The sequence below is a fragment of the Lissotriton helveticus genome, chromosome 1_1, assembly GCF_964261635.1.
Source record: "Lissotriton helveticus chromosome 1_1, aLisHel1.1, whole genome shotgun sequence".
Lineage (NCBI taxonomy): Eukaryota > Metazoa > Chordata > Amphibia > Caudata > Salamandridae > Lissotriton > Lissotriton helveticus.
Window position 1 is genome coordinate 1,890,009,629 of NC_136057.1, and position 13,806 is coordinate 1,890,023,434.

The 13,806-nt window shown below is 44.8% G+C and overlaps 1 protein-coding gene across 1 annotated transcript in view; it reads right to left on the reverse strand.

Moving 5' to 3' along the window:
- The window catches only part of LOC144775526 (dimethylaniline monooxygenase [N-oxide-forming] 2-like), a 223,986-nt gene that overhangs the window by 86,096 nt on the left and 124,084 nt on the right, over window positions 1-13,806 (reverse strand). Inside the window, exon 4 of the mRNA XM_078659234.1 lies at window positions 11,496-11,638. Coding sequence (XP_078515360.1) covers window positions 11,496-11,638 — 143 coding nt within the window. The remainder of the gene's footprint in view (window positions 1-11,495; window positions 11,639-13,806) is intronic.

The window sequence follows — 13,806 nt, forward strand, 5'->3', positions numbered from 1 at the left end:
ACGGGACCCCCACCTGTCAGAAGGCTTTTGACACCTTGAAGACAGCCATGTGCACAGCTCCAGTACTCCAGGCCCCTGACTACTCCCGGGAATTTGTTGTCCAGACAGACGCCTCAGAGCATGGCATAGGGGCAGTTCTATCACAGCTGAATGAGGAGGGCCTAGACCAGCCAGTAGCATTCATTAGCAGGAGGTTATTACCCAGGGAACAAAGGTGGAGCACCATCGAGCGGGAGGCCTTTGCGGTGGTCTGGGCCCTGAAGAAACTGAGGCCCTACCTGTTCGGAACTCACTTCCGGGTCCAAACCGACCACAGGCCCCCCAGGTGGTTAATGCAGATGAGGGGAGAGAATCCAAAGCTGTTGCGGTGGTCCATTCCCCTCCAGGGGATGGACTTCACCGTAGAACACCGCCCTGGTACCGACCACGCCAACGCGGATGGTCTGTCCAGGTTTGTCCGCCTCAGTGAAGAGAACTCCCAAGGGGATTGGTAGTTCTCCCTGCCTTTCAGCTGGGGGGGGGACGCGTGTTAGACCTGACATCCTTGACATGGGTCTCCGTACATTCTTTTCCCTGGGCCCCCCGTGTATGTCCCATTCTTTCGGCTAAACTCCTTCATGCTCCACCCCAGAACACCATGCGAGGCCTCATACTAATAAGCTAACCCCGGACCTCACGGATTCACCCGACCCCGGGGAGGTAACAGAAACTCCAGAGTAGCGACCCATCCCCAGGATTCATGAAACCTATACGTAGCGAAGACCTGTAGCACCCCCCCAGTGTAGGAAAAGCGCTGTCCTGTAAGATCCCTGACTCCCTATCACCCCCACCGTACTCCGGGCCATGAGAAACGTGGGGGCCTAAAGCATGCTGCCAAGTCGTCTCCTAGACTGGTGTTAGCATGCAGGCGCTAAGTGAGGGGGTTGGAGTAGTTTCGGCCAAACGTCCAGTCTCCCCTGAGGCCGGCCAGCTCCCCACTGCCTGTCTGATAACCCTGCCCCCAACTGGAGAGGAGCCAGGTGCCATCTGGCAGGAAGCCTGAACAATCAGGGCGAGGACATCAAGGAACCCCCTAGCCCGATCAAAGAACTTCAAAGGGGTGAGTCCCAATAACTGAAGGCCCCTTCCTCGCTGGAGGCAGTTGACTTTTGGATATCGAGAGCCCTGCTGACTTTGTCGCGTCTCCGCCGACCCATACTGTCAGTACGCCCCGTATCCGGACCTCCATAGCCCTGCTGACTTTGTCGTGGCTCAAGCCTGACATCTCCTCCTCGACGTGCATGCACCAGATGGTGCGCTTTACCTTGTACCACCGGGAACATAGAGTACGCTCCGTACTCCTGGCCCGCACCCACTGGTGCGCATCGCAATCTTTAAACACATGAACGTAGAGTACGCTCCGTACTCCTGACCCGCACCCGCTGTTGCGCATCACAATCTTCAAGCCCAGAAACGTAGAGTACGCTCCGTACTCCTGGCCCGCACCCGCTGGTGCGCATTGCAATCTTCAAGCCCAGGAACGTAGAATAAGCTAAGTACCCCTGGCCTGCACCCGCTGGTGTGCATCGCAATCTTCAAGCCCAGGAACGTAGAGTATGCTCTGTACACCTGGCCCATACCCACTGGTGCGCATCGCAACCTTCGAGTCCAGGAACGTAGAGTACGCTCCGTACTCCAGGCATGCACCCGCCGGTGCGCATCGTGTCTTCACCGTCTTCCACGAAGCTACGCCTCGGACTTTCCTCAGCCCAGCAAAATTGCAACTCCGGCTCGTGACCCACGAGCCAGATGCCAGGGGCGCCCCACACTTGGGCATCCTCGTCTCACGCGGCTCGAGGATTGAGAGCCGTACGGCAGATACGCCCCGCATCAGTCTATCAGAAATCCCCACGTGGCTCGAAGATTGAGAGCCGGACGCCAGACCACCACATCACCGCTGCTCTTCACGGCCTTGCAGGACCGACCATGGCGTTGGATATCTCAGGCCCAAGGACTCGTGACCCCACCCCGCACTTGGCGGACTGTGAGTACTGAGAAAGCCACCACGATTATACCACGATCTAACTGTCTACGGTCCCCTCGTGTTGAGGAATGTCCCTACCCCATCCTAATTATATAGTGTACCCATGGACTTTGCAAACCTGATGACTTCTGTGTTACATAAAGAACCCTTTCATTCCTATAATCAACTGGTGTGTTGTCCTTTTGTGGTACAGTGATATCTCACTGTGTGCAACTATCAATGCCTAACTCTCCCATCTGAGGGTCAGAGTCCAAGTGCTCGGCAACTGTCCTGGGAGAGGGGGGTCTCTGTGTGGTCAGAAGTAACTACCTCTACCACCCAGAGACCACCCCCTTCTAACATAAAGAAAGACATACACTGTGGTACAGGAACGTTACAGTGTTGTTTTAAATATCACCGATCATTGAACAACATACCTAGATAATAGGCCCTGAGGAGGTCTACGGAAGTTGGACGAAACGCGTTGGCTGTTTGGCTGTTTTAATTAAAATCTCAAAGTGAAGAATAAAGAAATTTTGTGATACAAATATTGGATGGACTTAACCATTTTGGAATTTGGAATTGGTGGTGCAATCCACATTTGCGATTGATTTAACAGTAATTCAGTCCTAGCCTTTTATTTATTTAACAATCTAATGCACTCTGGGAGCTCTAGTCCTGCTTGAACTCAATTGAACCAATTGTGTGGTTTGATATTCCTTGTTAGAAATCGGGTTTTTAGTTGACTGGGGAATGAAACCAAGTCAGGCAGCAACCACAATCCTAGGCAGGGTAAGATGCAGGTAAACCCTAAATTAACCTGTGCTCACTCTCTGGTAGCGTCGCACAGAGCAGTCAGACTTAACTTAAAGGCAATGTGTAAAGTATCTCTGCAACACTTCAAACAGTAAAACAACAGAAAAAACACAAAAGGATCTCACACTAGTTTTGAAAAATATAATTTAATTTAATAAATAAAACAAGACAAAAATGACAAAAATCCAATAAGTAGAACTTAAGATATGAATTGTTAAGGAAAAAACTGCTGAGATGCGGAGATTCTGCATAGTCGAAAATGAGGTCAACGGAGATGCAGAGACCCTCTACAGTTACAAAGGCGATCTGTCTGGGCTGAGCCACGCAGTAGAGACGATATGCCGGTTCTGGTCACATAACCGGAGCGATGTGCCAGTTCCAATCCACACAACAGGGGTGATGAGCTGGTTCTGATCCATGCAATGGTGCTGATGCACTGGTTCAACTGGGGTGTCACCACTTGGCAGGGCAGACTCACAGATCTCTGCTTAGGCCTCTTGTTATTGTTTCTCTCTTAGCACCGGGATACTCTTCTGAGTGGCTGTGCGCTTTATAAATCCAGCTATAACAGATGACAGAGTTTAGGTGCAAAGGCAGATAGTTTGGAAGTCTTTTCTGTTCCTGAGACTTCAGATTACGAGGTCAGCCAGCTAGCCCATGGAGTTACTCTGGGTTCATGTGATGCAGGTCTAGTCCTTTTCACCCAGGCAGGGAAACTGCAGGCAGCAGGGTAGCACAGCACGGCAAGAGTCCGGCAATGTAGCAGTCAAGCAGAGTGGCAATCCTTCAGCAGCACAGCAGTCCTTCATCCTGGCAGTCTTCATAGGTCCAGAAGTGAACTGAAGTGGTGGTGTCAGAGGTCCAGTATGTATAACCAGTTGTGCCTTTGAAGTGGGGGAAACATTGAAGACAGGTCTTTGAAGTGCAGTGAGGTCCTCAATTCCTGCCCTGGCTACATACTCACCAAAGAGGGGTATGGAGCCCTTTGTGTGGGGACAGTATAGTGCCTCTTCAGGTGTAAGTGAGGCTAGGCTGGGTTCAGCTACCCCCTATCCTCCATCATGGATGGCCCATCAAGTCACACCTAAGCTCCCATAGTTTGTAGCTGTTTAGGAGAAATACACCCTTCCCATATGTATATCAAGGACAGGCATCAGGAACCAAATGGCTAAAGAAAATGCCAACTTTCTAAAAGTGGTATTTTCATAATTGCTATTTATAATCCAACTTCACCATACATTGTGAATTTAAATTGTGATTCCAGAGACACCAAACTTGAAAAGCCTATCTCTTCATAATATAGAATTAAATTTACAAGAATATAATCCCAATGTTATCCTATGGGAGAGACTTGCATTGCAGTAGTGAGGAACGAATTTCAGAGTATCTCACTACCAGAACACGTAAAACTTAAAGCTGCATGTCTTGCCTTTTAAACACATTGCACCCTGCCCTGTGGGTTGTCCAGGGCCTCCTTTAGGGGTGACTTTTATTTATAAAAAGGTACGGGTTGTGCTTGACAAAAGGCTTATTTCACCCGGTCGAAATGGCAGCGTAAACCGCACACACAGGCTCTGCAATGGCAGGCCCTGAGACATGGGCAGTGGGCTACATAAGTGGGTTGCACAATAAGTGCTGCAGGACCACTAGTAGTATTTCATTTACTGGCCCTGGGCACATGAAGTGCACTTTACTAGGGACTTATAAGTAAATTAAATATGCCAACTGGGAACGAGCCAATATTAGCATGTTTAGGGAAGAGAGCACAAGCACCACAAGCACTTTAGCATTGATTAGCAGTGATAAAGTGCCCAGACTCTTAAAGCCAGTAGGAAAAAGGTTGGTGAGAAGAACACCCCAAGGCTGTCAGGTCTAACACTCCTTCATTTGCCCACTCATGAGATTGTTGTGAAAACCTTATCCCACATAAATCTCATTTTATGGAAGCTCTTCCTGCCTGTGTCAGGCTTAGATTGTTATTTTTTTTCAGTGTGAGGGTGAGATCTTGGTGTAAGAGTGATTTAAGAATTAAACAAGGCTATTTATTGGTGACCATTCCTGGTTGGTTACCTTTTTATCCTGTATGATTTGCAGGTACTGACATGACTGTGCTTGCTTTTAAAGTTACTGACAGATCAAGTCAGCCTGCCTTTCTTTTCTGTCACTTTTTTCTGCCCACTGAGGTTGGGATGAGCCCAAGACGGTTGGAAATATGCCAGAACTGATTCAATGAGTCTTGCATATATCTTATTTGGATATGATTCAAGATGAGGCTGATGCTGGCATTTTCCCTGGTCTAGCCTGTTAGTGGCACAGGAAGTAGCCACGACCAGGCGGCTGCGATCCACGCATGGATAGTGATAAGTAATAAATGTGGACATCCTTCTCAAAGGAAGCCCTAAGTGATGGTTTGACACCTCGGGACATCCAGGAGCATCAGGGAAGGCTAATCATCACGAGGTGGGAATTTCACATGAGTACTGCTGTAGGATTGCCTTCGTTCAAACTGATGAGAGCATCGGGTAATCTAAGTGTGGAGAAAATAGAGTAAGCACACTACCTCAGAGAAGCATCATTGCATGTCTTGCAGTTGATGGGGTAGTACGTTTTGTTAAAGGATGTTGCAATATGTGTTTGAAGGTCAAACTCAGCATTCCTGAGGCATGCTTCAGGGCTGTAGTCCTGTCACAGCTCCAAGAGACACCTAAATCACCAGCACTTGGATAGCATTAGGCTTTACACTAACGTTGCCTTAATTTTATGAGTGTATAGGGTGTTGCTGTTTGTTGAAAACTTCTCTCTGTTTCAGTTAAAAGTAAGTAAATCAGTCTTTGTTAGCAGCATAAATAGCCAATCTGGCATAGGTCCATTAGTGTGGGAATGTGTCAACCCATGGCTTATCTCTGCAGTTTCTTCCTAAGGTGTTCTTAGACTATTGTGGTTCTGCATACATATATTACACAATAGGAGAGGGAACTATGCACAAATCCTCATGGAGGTGCTGTTATCTTACTCTTTTCCACTGACTCTCTTGCTTCACTTCAAAAAAGTAAAAAGACACTTCATTTATAAAGTATTTAAAGTTCATGTGGAAGTGTGATAAAACTAAGTACTGGGTTGATAAGTGTCAAAGGTTAGTTGAGTGGTTTACAGTTCCCACTAGATTCTAGTGAGGCCATAAAGGGGTAGATCTCCCCATAACTGAACTGTGCGCCATGCAGAACAAGATCTTATTGTGTACTATTATCTGTCAGAAAGCAGGTCAGGAGGCATGATTTACCATTAGTGGCTTGGTGTGTGTAGGGACGTCATACTCCACACTCTCTTGTGAGGAGTCTATTTCAAGCAAGGGAGGCTGGTGGCGTTCACAGAGTGTTAGCGCAGCCTGGAGAAAGGCCCCTGGCAGCGAAATTGCGGATCCCAAGAACCCTTCATCTCCCACAATGTCTGGAGATGTAGTCTGCCATCCTGGGTTATCAGGTAAACCTTCCCTCATGTTGCACAGTGAACCTTCTAGGCAATTGTACTACAATGTTGCTGCAGCCAGGATCCTGCTTTTTGGATTTGTGACTCATGTGGAGGGAACAGTTACTTAGTTGAATGCTTACTGGAGGACATTTTGATTACAGAGAAGTATTCCGGAAATTCAATTGTGTTGGGGAAAAAGGAACTTTGAACTTCTGATTAAACATTTGACCTTAGCAGTTAAGACTTTTATGATTGCTTATAATTTTGTAACTTTCGTTTTTTTCTGTGAATAAACGGGAAGAATTTAGCTTTGAGAATATGATTAATTATGCTATGTGTTTAAGAAAGTTTATTCAAAAAAATTATACTTATTTTATTTATTATTAGCAAATGTTAATTATTTTTCAGTTGTACAAAATATATATTATGATCAAATTCAATCAGTAAACAGAAGGTGCATATTATAAAGTCTGAGGAAGTTATTTTACCGATATAGGAGGTTTAGCAAACCTAAGGTAGTTATTTAAATCCTAATATACTGCAGTTTCTGGAAGTCAATCTTTGTGTATGGACACAGAAAGTTGGTTACCGAGAGTTGGTTACACAGAGCTATTTTTAAGGAATATCCTTTCACTACCGAGGTTAGATGCAGAATATTCATGGCAGATTACTAAAATAAATGTGTTGTCTTTAGGTATCTATTACTAATTGTAAAAGTCAGTGCCAGAGAAGTGATGAGTCAGAGTGCATATCCAATGTTTCTGTTTTCTCTCTCCTCCCATTACCCTATCCACTATTGCACAACATATTATATTATGTTTGTCAATGGTGGTTGCTGTGAAGAGTGGAAGAATGCATCACCCAGTTGGATACAGAGTATGAAGTTAACACTTTCTGACATTACATTACTATTCTGCATCCACTGCCTAAGTTCCTGAGTCCTGTTATCAGAGGCAAGACTTAGCAATTGACCGCTTCAATATTTGGAGGGATTTCTTGAATGATTATTAGATTTAAGGACAAATTGGCCAAGGTTATTTTGGTTCCTGTTGGACCCAGCCCTCTCTGCAGGGTCATCCCCAAATGTTTTCCCTTTACCCTCTACTTTGCTGAATTCGTTTTTGTAGTCCTTGGGACTTTGTGAATTTTATCACTGTTAACAGTTCTAAAGTGCTTGTGCTCTCTCCCCTAAACATGGTAAAATTGGTTTGCACCTGATTTACATACTTAATTTACTCATAAGTCCCTTGTAGATTGATATACCATATACCCAGGACCTGTAAATTAAATGCTACCGGTGAGCCTGCAGCACTCATTGTGCCACCTGTAGCCTGAATGCAATTTTAAACTGCAAACACAACAGTTGTTTATTAATTCAATATACATTAAAGTTAAGGACTAATACCTGGCCACCTAAGCCATTTGTATAGCTTTGGGGGCCTGGAATAGTCTGAATCGGCACCCTCGTAAAAGTGTGATGGTTAGTAGTATTGTTGGCACTGTCATTGGCTGCGCTGGCCTTGTAATGGGTGATGCAAGTTGCAGTGGCTTCCTGACGAAGGCCCTGGCACTTTCATCTTTACAAATTAAGCACTTCCTTAAACTCCCCTTGTGTTGCATATAAGTCACCCTTAAGGTAGGCCCTAGGTTGCCCAAAAGGCAGAGTGCATAGTAACAAAAAGGTTGGACATGTACTGTAAGGTTTAGATGTTCTGATAGAGAAAAACTCCTAAACTCTTTTTTCACTATTGTGAGCCCTACCTGTCCCATTGGATAGCATTGGGTTGCCTTATTACATTCAACAAGTGCTAACTTTTGATTGGGACCAGGTGTCCAGTTAATGTTTGGGATCTATGAAACTTTAATGAAAAATCCTCTTGAATGGCAAAGTCGGATTTTTAATTACAATTTAGAAAATACTTCTTTTAGAAAGTTGGAATGTTCCTGCTCTTGGCTCTTCTGTGCCTGTAGCCTGTCTTGGGTGACATGACTGGGTGTAACTTGCATCCTCCCACACAGTCACACAATAAAGAGATTAGGAGTACCTGAATGAGCCATCGGTATGGGGAGGGTGGAGCTGAGCATAGCCCAACTTGCAACAGAATAGGCTGTTCTCTGCATTCATGCAAAGGACCTATCACCTCCACATTGTCACTACCGCCAGCTTGGAGCCAGGGCAGGGAAGTCAGAAATTTCCATGCACTTCAAATAACCTTTCTGGAAGCTTCTCCCACCTTTCAGAGGAAGGGTACCCGGGTTTAGAAATAGGACCCTCAGAACCACTCTTTAGTTCACTCCTGGACCTGTGGAAGAACTCTGAGGACTGCCTACTGCTGTGTACTACGCATGACTGCTTTCCTGTACCCTGAAGGACTGCTTTACCTTTTGGACTGGAGCCTGCCATGAACACTCAGAGGCCAGCGCTGCTGTTGAGCCCTGCATCTTCAACTCAACCCGACTACCAGAGTGTCTGCAAGGGATATTTTGCTGGCCTCCTGCCCAGAGCCATAGGAACATTAAAGGCTACCATGACCTTGAACCTGCACCACCTGTACCCAGCCTGAGCGAGTCCAGAATCCCTAATTGGTGTTCCACCAGTCCTGAACCCTTGGTTGTGGTGCTAAAGGTGCCCAGATAGCCAAAAATCCCAAACTGAGGACTTTGACATTTTTTGGCTAAAACTGCTCTGAGAACCAAGAGGAGGCAGGGACCAACCTGCTCTTCTATCTCCCCACGATGCATCACTGGCCGACCTGACTTTTCGGCTGCTCCCGCTACGTTCTTCTCTGCAGCAGCAAATCCTTTTCAGCTGTCTTTCACTAAAGGGGTACCTGCACCCCTGGAACTGTCTCGACTACAGCCATCTGCTTCATCCAGCTTGAGATTTTTGACTTCCATAAAAATGACTAAGTCAGAATGTACGGCTTTGACCCAAGGCTTACCGACAATGATGCTCCCTCCTTGGATACTACCTGTAGCCTTGCTGTGCTGAACTTTACGTTCTCAAGACATTGTTCTTGACACTTTTTCCAAGTCCGAAGGTAAGCCCTGACAGGGCCCATTCCACTTCTTGTATCTGAACTACACTCCATGACAGTCGGCAAAATTATTAGACTGTGACCGGTCTCACCCAACAAGATGTCAGTGGTTGGCTCTTTGATCTTTCAGGTACTATGTTTTATTAAAAACATTAACAATTCATAACTCCGGTTCTACTTATTAAATTTGTGCACTTTTGGTGTCAAATCTTTTTTTTTAATGTACATTATTTTTCTATATTAGTGTGGGGGTTTTCTTATGTTATGTTTTCACTTTATTAATGTTTGTGTGCCACATAAATTCTTTGCACATTGCCTCTAAGTTAAGCCTGACTGCTTTTTGTGCCAAGCTACACTGGGTTAAGCACAGGTTAAATTGATTACTTTTTGTGGATCACCCTGCACGGATTTGTGTCTGGTGCTTGACAAGGGCTCACATCTCAGTCAACCAACCCAGCTTCTCACAGTTTCAATCATTTACAAAACCCTGAACAGAAAGTGAGATCACAGACAGCTAATGTATTGCTATAATGGACTCCTGGCAGCTAGTGCTGCCCTGGTGTTTTCTCCTTCATGGTATTTTGTCAACAAACCACTTCATATGCTGACTCACTTTTGGGACCATACCTGTAGGAGACGTGGCATCAGGCCCCTCTTCCATTACTGGTGATGTGTACGGAATTGTTATGTGATGACTACAAACTGCTTATCCATGTAATAAAGTGGAGTCCAAGAGGGCTGGATCCTGTCTCCTTCCACAAACTCACATGTGAGGAAACCTTTGGAAGTCTCTCTTCTGAACTGACACCCATGTAACATCAGCCAATGGAAGACAGCACTGTTTCATCCGTGTAGCTGGATCTGGGCCTAAACCTATTGTGCGATGTCTGGGTTCGAATATACCAAAGCAATCAGAATTTACCGGGCCCCAATTCTGTCAGCTAGGGGGTTTTGCTTCTGGTGTCCTGGATCCCCTTTACTGTGGACCCTCAAACAGGGAACCAAATAACCTTTTTTAAGAAGTTGACTCTTACGGCAGTGAGGCAGAGCAGTGTACGGGTGAATCGGGGAGGTTTTATGGCCTAAAATCTCAAAACTAATCGACTTAACAAATAGCACTCAACAAACTAATGTAAAGTCAGTGATTTTTCCTTTAAAAAAAAAGTTAAAATACTGGTATTCACACACTAAATACTATATATACAATTACAAATATATATTAAACGGGAGGTGGAAAACACAATGAAAAAATCCCCTTAAATGCTTCACAAACTGCGTTGTGTGCATACTAAAGGAAGGCCACAGGGATTTCCTATATCCTTACATCTAGCCTGGACCCGGTAGGCATGAGGCACCATTAACACCTTGGCTGCTTGAGATATTCCCTACTGTGCTGGACCATAATAGAAATGGGTGTGGTCATGACGAGCTCAGCTCGTCATGAGAACGCGAGCACTGTGCCTCATGAGCACAGAAGGGGTTAATGGTCTCGGTTAATGGTCTCGGTGGCAGCAAGCTCTTACCCCTCAAGTCAAAATACCCCCATGTCTGCCTAGAGCAAACCATGCAAGGTATGCAACTATAAAAAGTGACGGACACTGACTTTGCCAAAGGGTGTCCACAATTAACTCAGTAATGAAAAGTGGATATTTCAATATGCATGAATATTTCAGCGCCCTACTACAATTATGATGATATTATGCTTTTCACTATTGAAAAGTGAGAGCTATGAGCTTAGACATACTTTACAATAGTAGACACCTATATAATGTTTTCTACTGGGCTGCCGAACAACCTTTCGAGTCCAAAAACAGTGAGGGCCCAAATCACAAACTGCATCATGTTGTACATAAAGTAGTCCTAAGAAGTGCCACTCACAAACTTCAAACTGCAATTCACAAAATATCAAGCTCTAAATATTGAGAACCAAAATATTGTGAAGGTATGTGCAAACAGGTAAGTATAGATTTTCTATTCTTGACTACACATCTAGGTACCTTGTAGATGTATATTATGTGGTTATCTATATATGAAGTTGTGTATAGTAAACCTATACTTACCTATGCATACTTCTCACAATACAATGCAATAATTAATTTAGGCCTCAATATTTTGGACTCACAATATTTTTTCCTCAATATTCTGGTGGAAAACACAAGAACTTCATATACCTTTGCAGCCACGTGACTGAGCTCCGTAGCGATATCCACTCCACTGTTGCCGACCCCAACCACAAGCACCCTCTTTCCTTGGAAGCCCTCTGGGTGTTTGTATTCTCCGCTATGGAGGTATTTTCCTTTGAACCTTTCTAAGCCTGCAGGGATGACAAAAGTCACATCATATATTGAAGAATACATGAACATCCAAAATGCCTGTTCACAGCTAAGCAGTTATTTATGATGCATTGTCAATGCAATTGATCACTATTGTCCTATCAGCAATATTAATCCCAACATTCCAGTCACCATACTTCATTAGAACGTTGGAATGTTGAGAGCTCCAATGAAAACAATTGAGTGCTCCAGGCTTCTAATGGCTGGTAGAAGCCTGGAGCTCCAACATTTCAATGTTGTCGTTCACAGCTTTTGCTGTGAACAAAGGCCTCACGGAGCCTGAGGGGATTTCAATCCCCTCAGGCTCTGCGAGGCCTTTGTTTTATTTGCTAGAACATCCTGCTCTCAAGTGGCGGAATGTTCTAATAGCTTTATAGCCCTCGGTAACTGGGCTATACAGGCATTAAAGTTCCACTCCCTTGTTAAAGGCCCAAGCCAAATCCTGGAGCGGGCCTTCAATGGCTGGTATAGCCCACTACGGCGGGCTATAAGACTATAATAAAGTATCCGGTGCACTGGGCCTTTAACTAAAAAAAACTTTAAGCTATGCAGTAGGCATTGAACAAATGCTGTTACTGTCTCATGTTCTGCTTCCTTCTCTTCTCAACAGTTTTTAGGCCTTCCTGGCTTGCAGACAGAATGGGTTTCTCACTTTTTTTTACTGCCCTCTGTCCAGCACTCTGACTCCACCCATTCTGGGTAAATGTATAAGACTGGGAGAGCCAAACTTTCTTCCAGTTTTTTCTGCCTGCGGTTGTACCCCATGAGGTCTATTCAGTAGGCTAGTCAAAATATTTTGACTGTCTGCAAGGAGCGCTGTGGGCTGGAGGAAATATTTGCATCCTTACACACTGGTGAGAGATACCATGGGGATGAGGATGGCGGGTCCTAGTGTCTGAGGAAGATATGGAGATCACTCATAATGTGCTGCAGTAGGCTACTTGTCCTCTGGCTCATTAGGAGCAGGGTGATTCAGGTAAAGTGAAGTGTCTCTCTGTGCTTGGAATCATTGCCCTTGAAGGAGCACCTAAGCTAATGCAACAAGGATCGTTAATTACTTAACTTATCTCCTTTATAAAGCATACTTCACTTATGGTTGGGCACTAACTGGGCATCTGGCAAAAATTGGTGGATGCCATATCTTCCCAACCCTTGCATCCCCTGTCTGATTTAGAAGGTGGCAGGTGTTTGCTTTAGTGAGGGTGGAGTTGCTGTTGGGTATGCCATATGGAAAACAATCACAGGTGCACAAATGCCATCTGACATTGTATCCGGAAGCTTATTCTATTTAGAACAGGCCTTCCAATTCCATGTCACGTACTTTATTCCTGTTTGGCTTTGCCATGAATTCCATGTGGAAGAATTCTTCCAGCACATGAGTGACATTGATGTTTTTTGTATTGAACAACAAGACAATGCTAACACGTCCACCATGTCGTCATGCTACCACCATGTCATTGGGATAGTTTTGTGGGAAAAAAAATCAGGGGAAAACATTTGAAATAGTTGGGCTTGGGGATAGGTAATCAGGGACTGGTAGTTATTATGTGAGGAAACAGCAATTCGGAGTTGGGGACCAAAAACTAATTCTAAGGAATTCACTGGTATAATTATCTTGTGCTTATTGGGGACAATTCCGTAGTCTTTTTGACTGTGGACAACTCGTTCTCTTGGACATTTAGAAGAAATGTGGTTCTAGTGTTAGTAATGCAGAGTCAGTTGGTGGCCACACATTCATAAAAATAATTTAGGCAAGTGGGCAGTATCTTTAGGTCTTTACACCCCCGAATTATAGAAAGAGCTGTTCCAACTAATGCCCTAAGAAAGTAGGGAGCCATATGGAAGCTCTGGCACATTTAGGACTTTGGTTTGCACAAGGGTGTGCTTTCAATAGATTTGGTCCTACAGCTACAGAACACCATGCTTTATACCTTGCGGATCAGGAGATGTTCTCCACCTATTGTCCAACAAGGATATCGAAGTGGGTGGGAAGCAAGGAATGTAAGTTATGGAAAGCGGCTACGTTGAAAATATCCTTGCAATAGCCCCTAGCCCAGGGCAGTTATTAAAATCACTGTGCACCAGACTATTGGCTAAGTTCCATTTCAAAATGTGATCTACCATCAAAATGGATTTAATGTACCTGAGA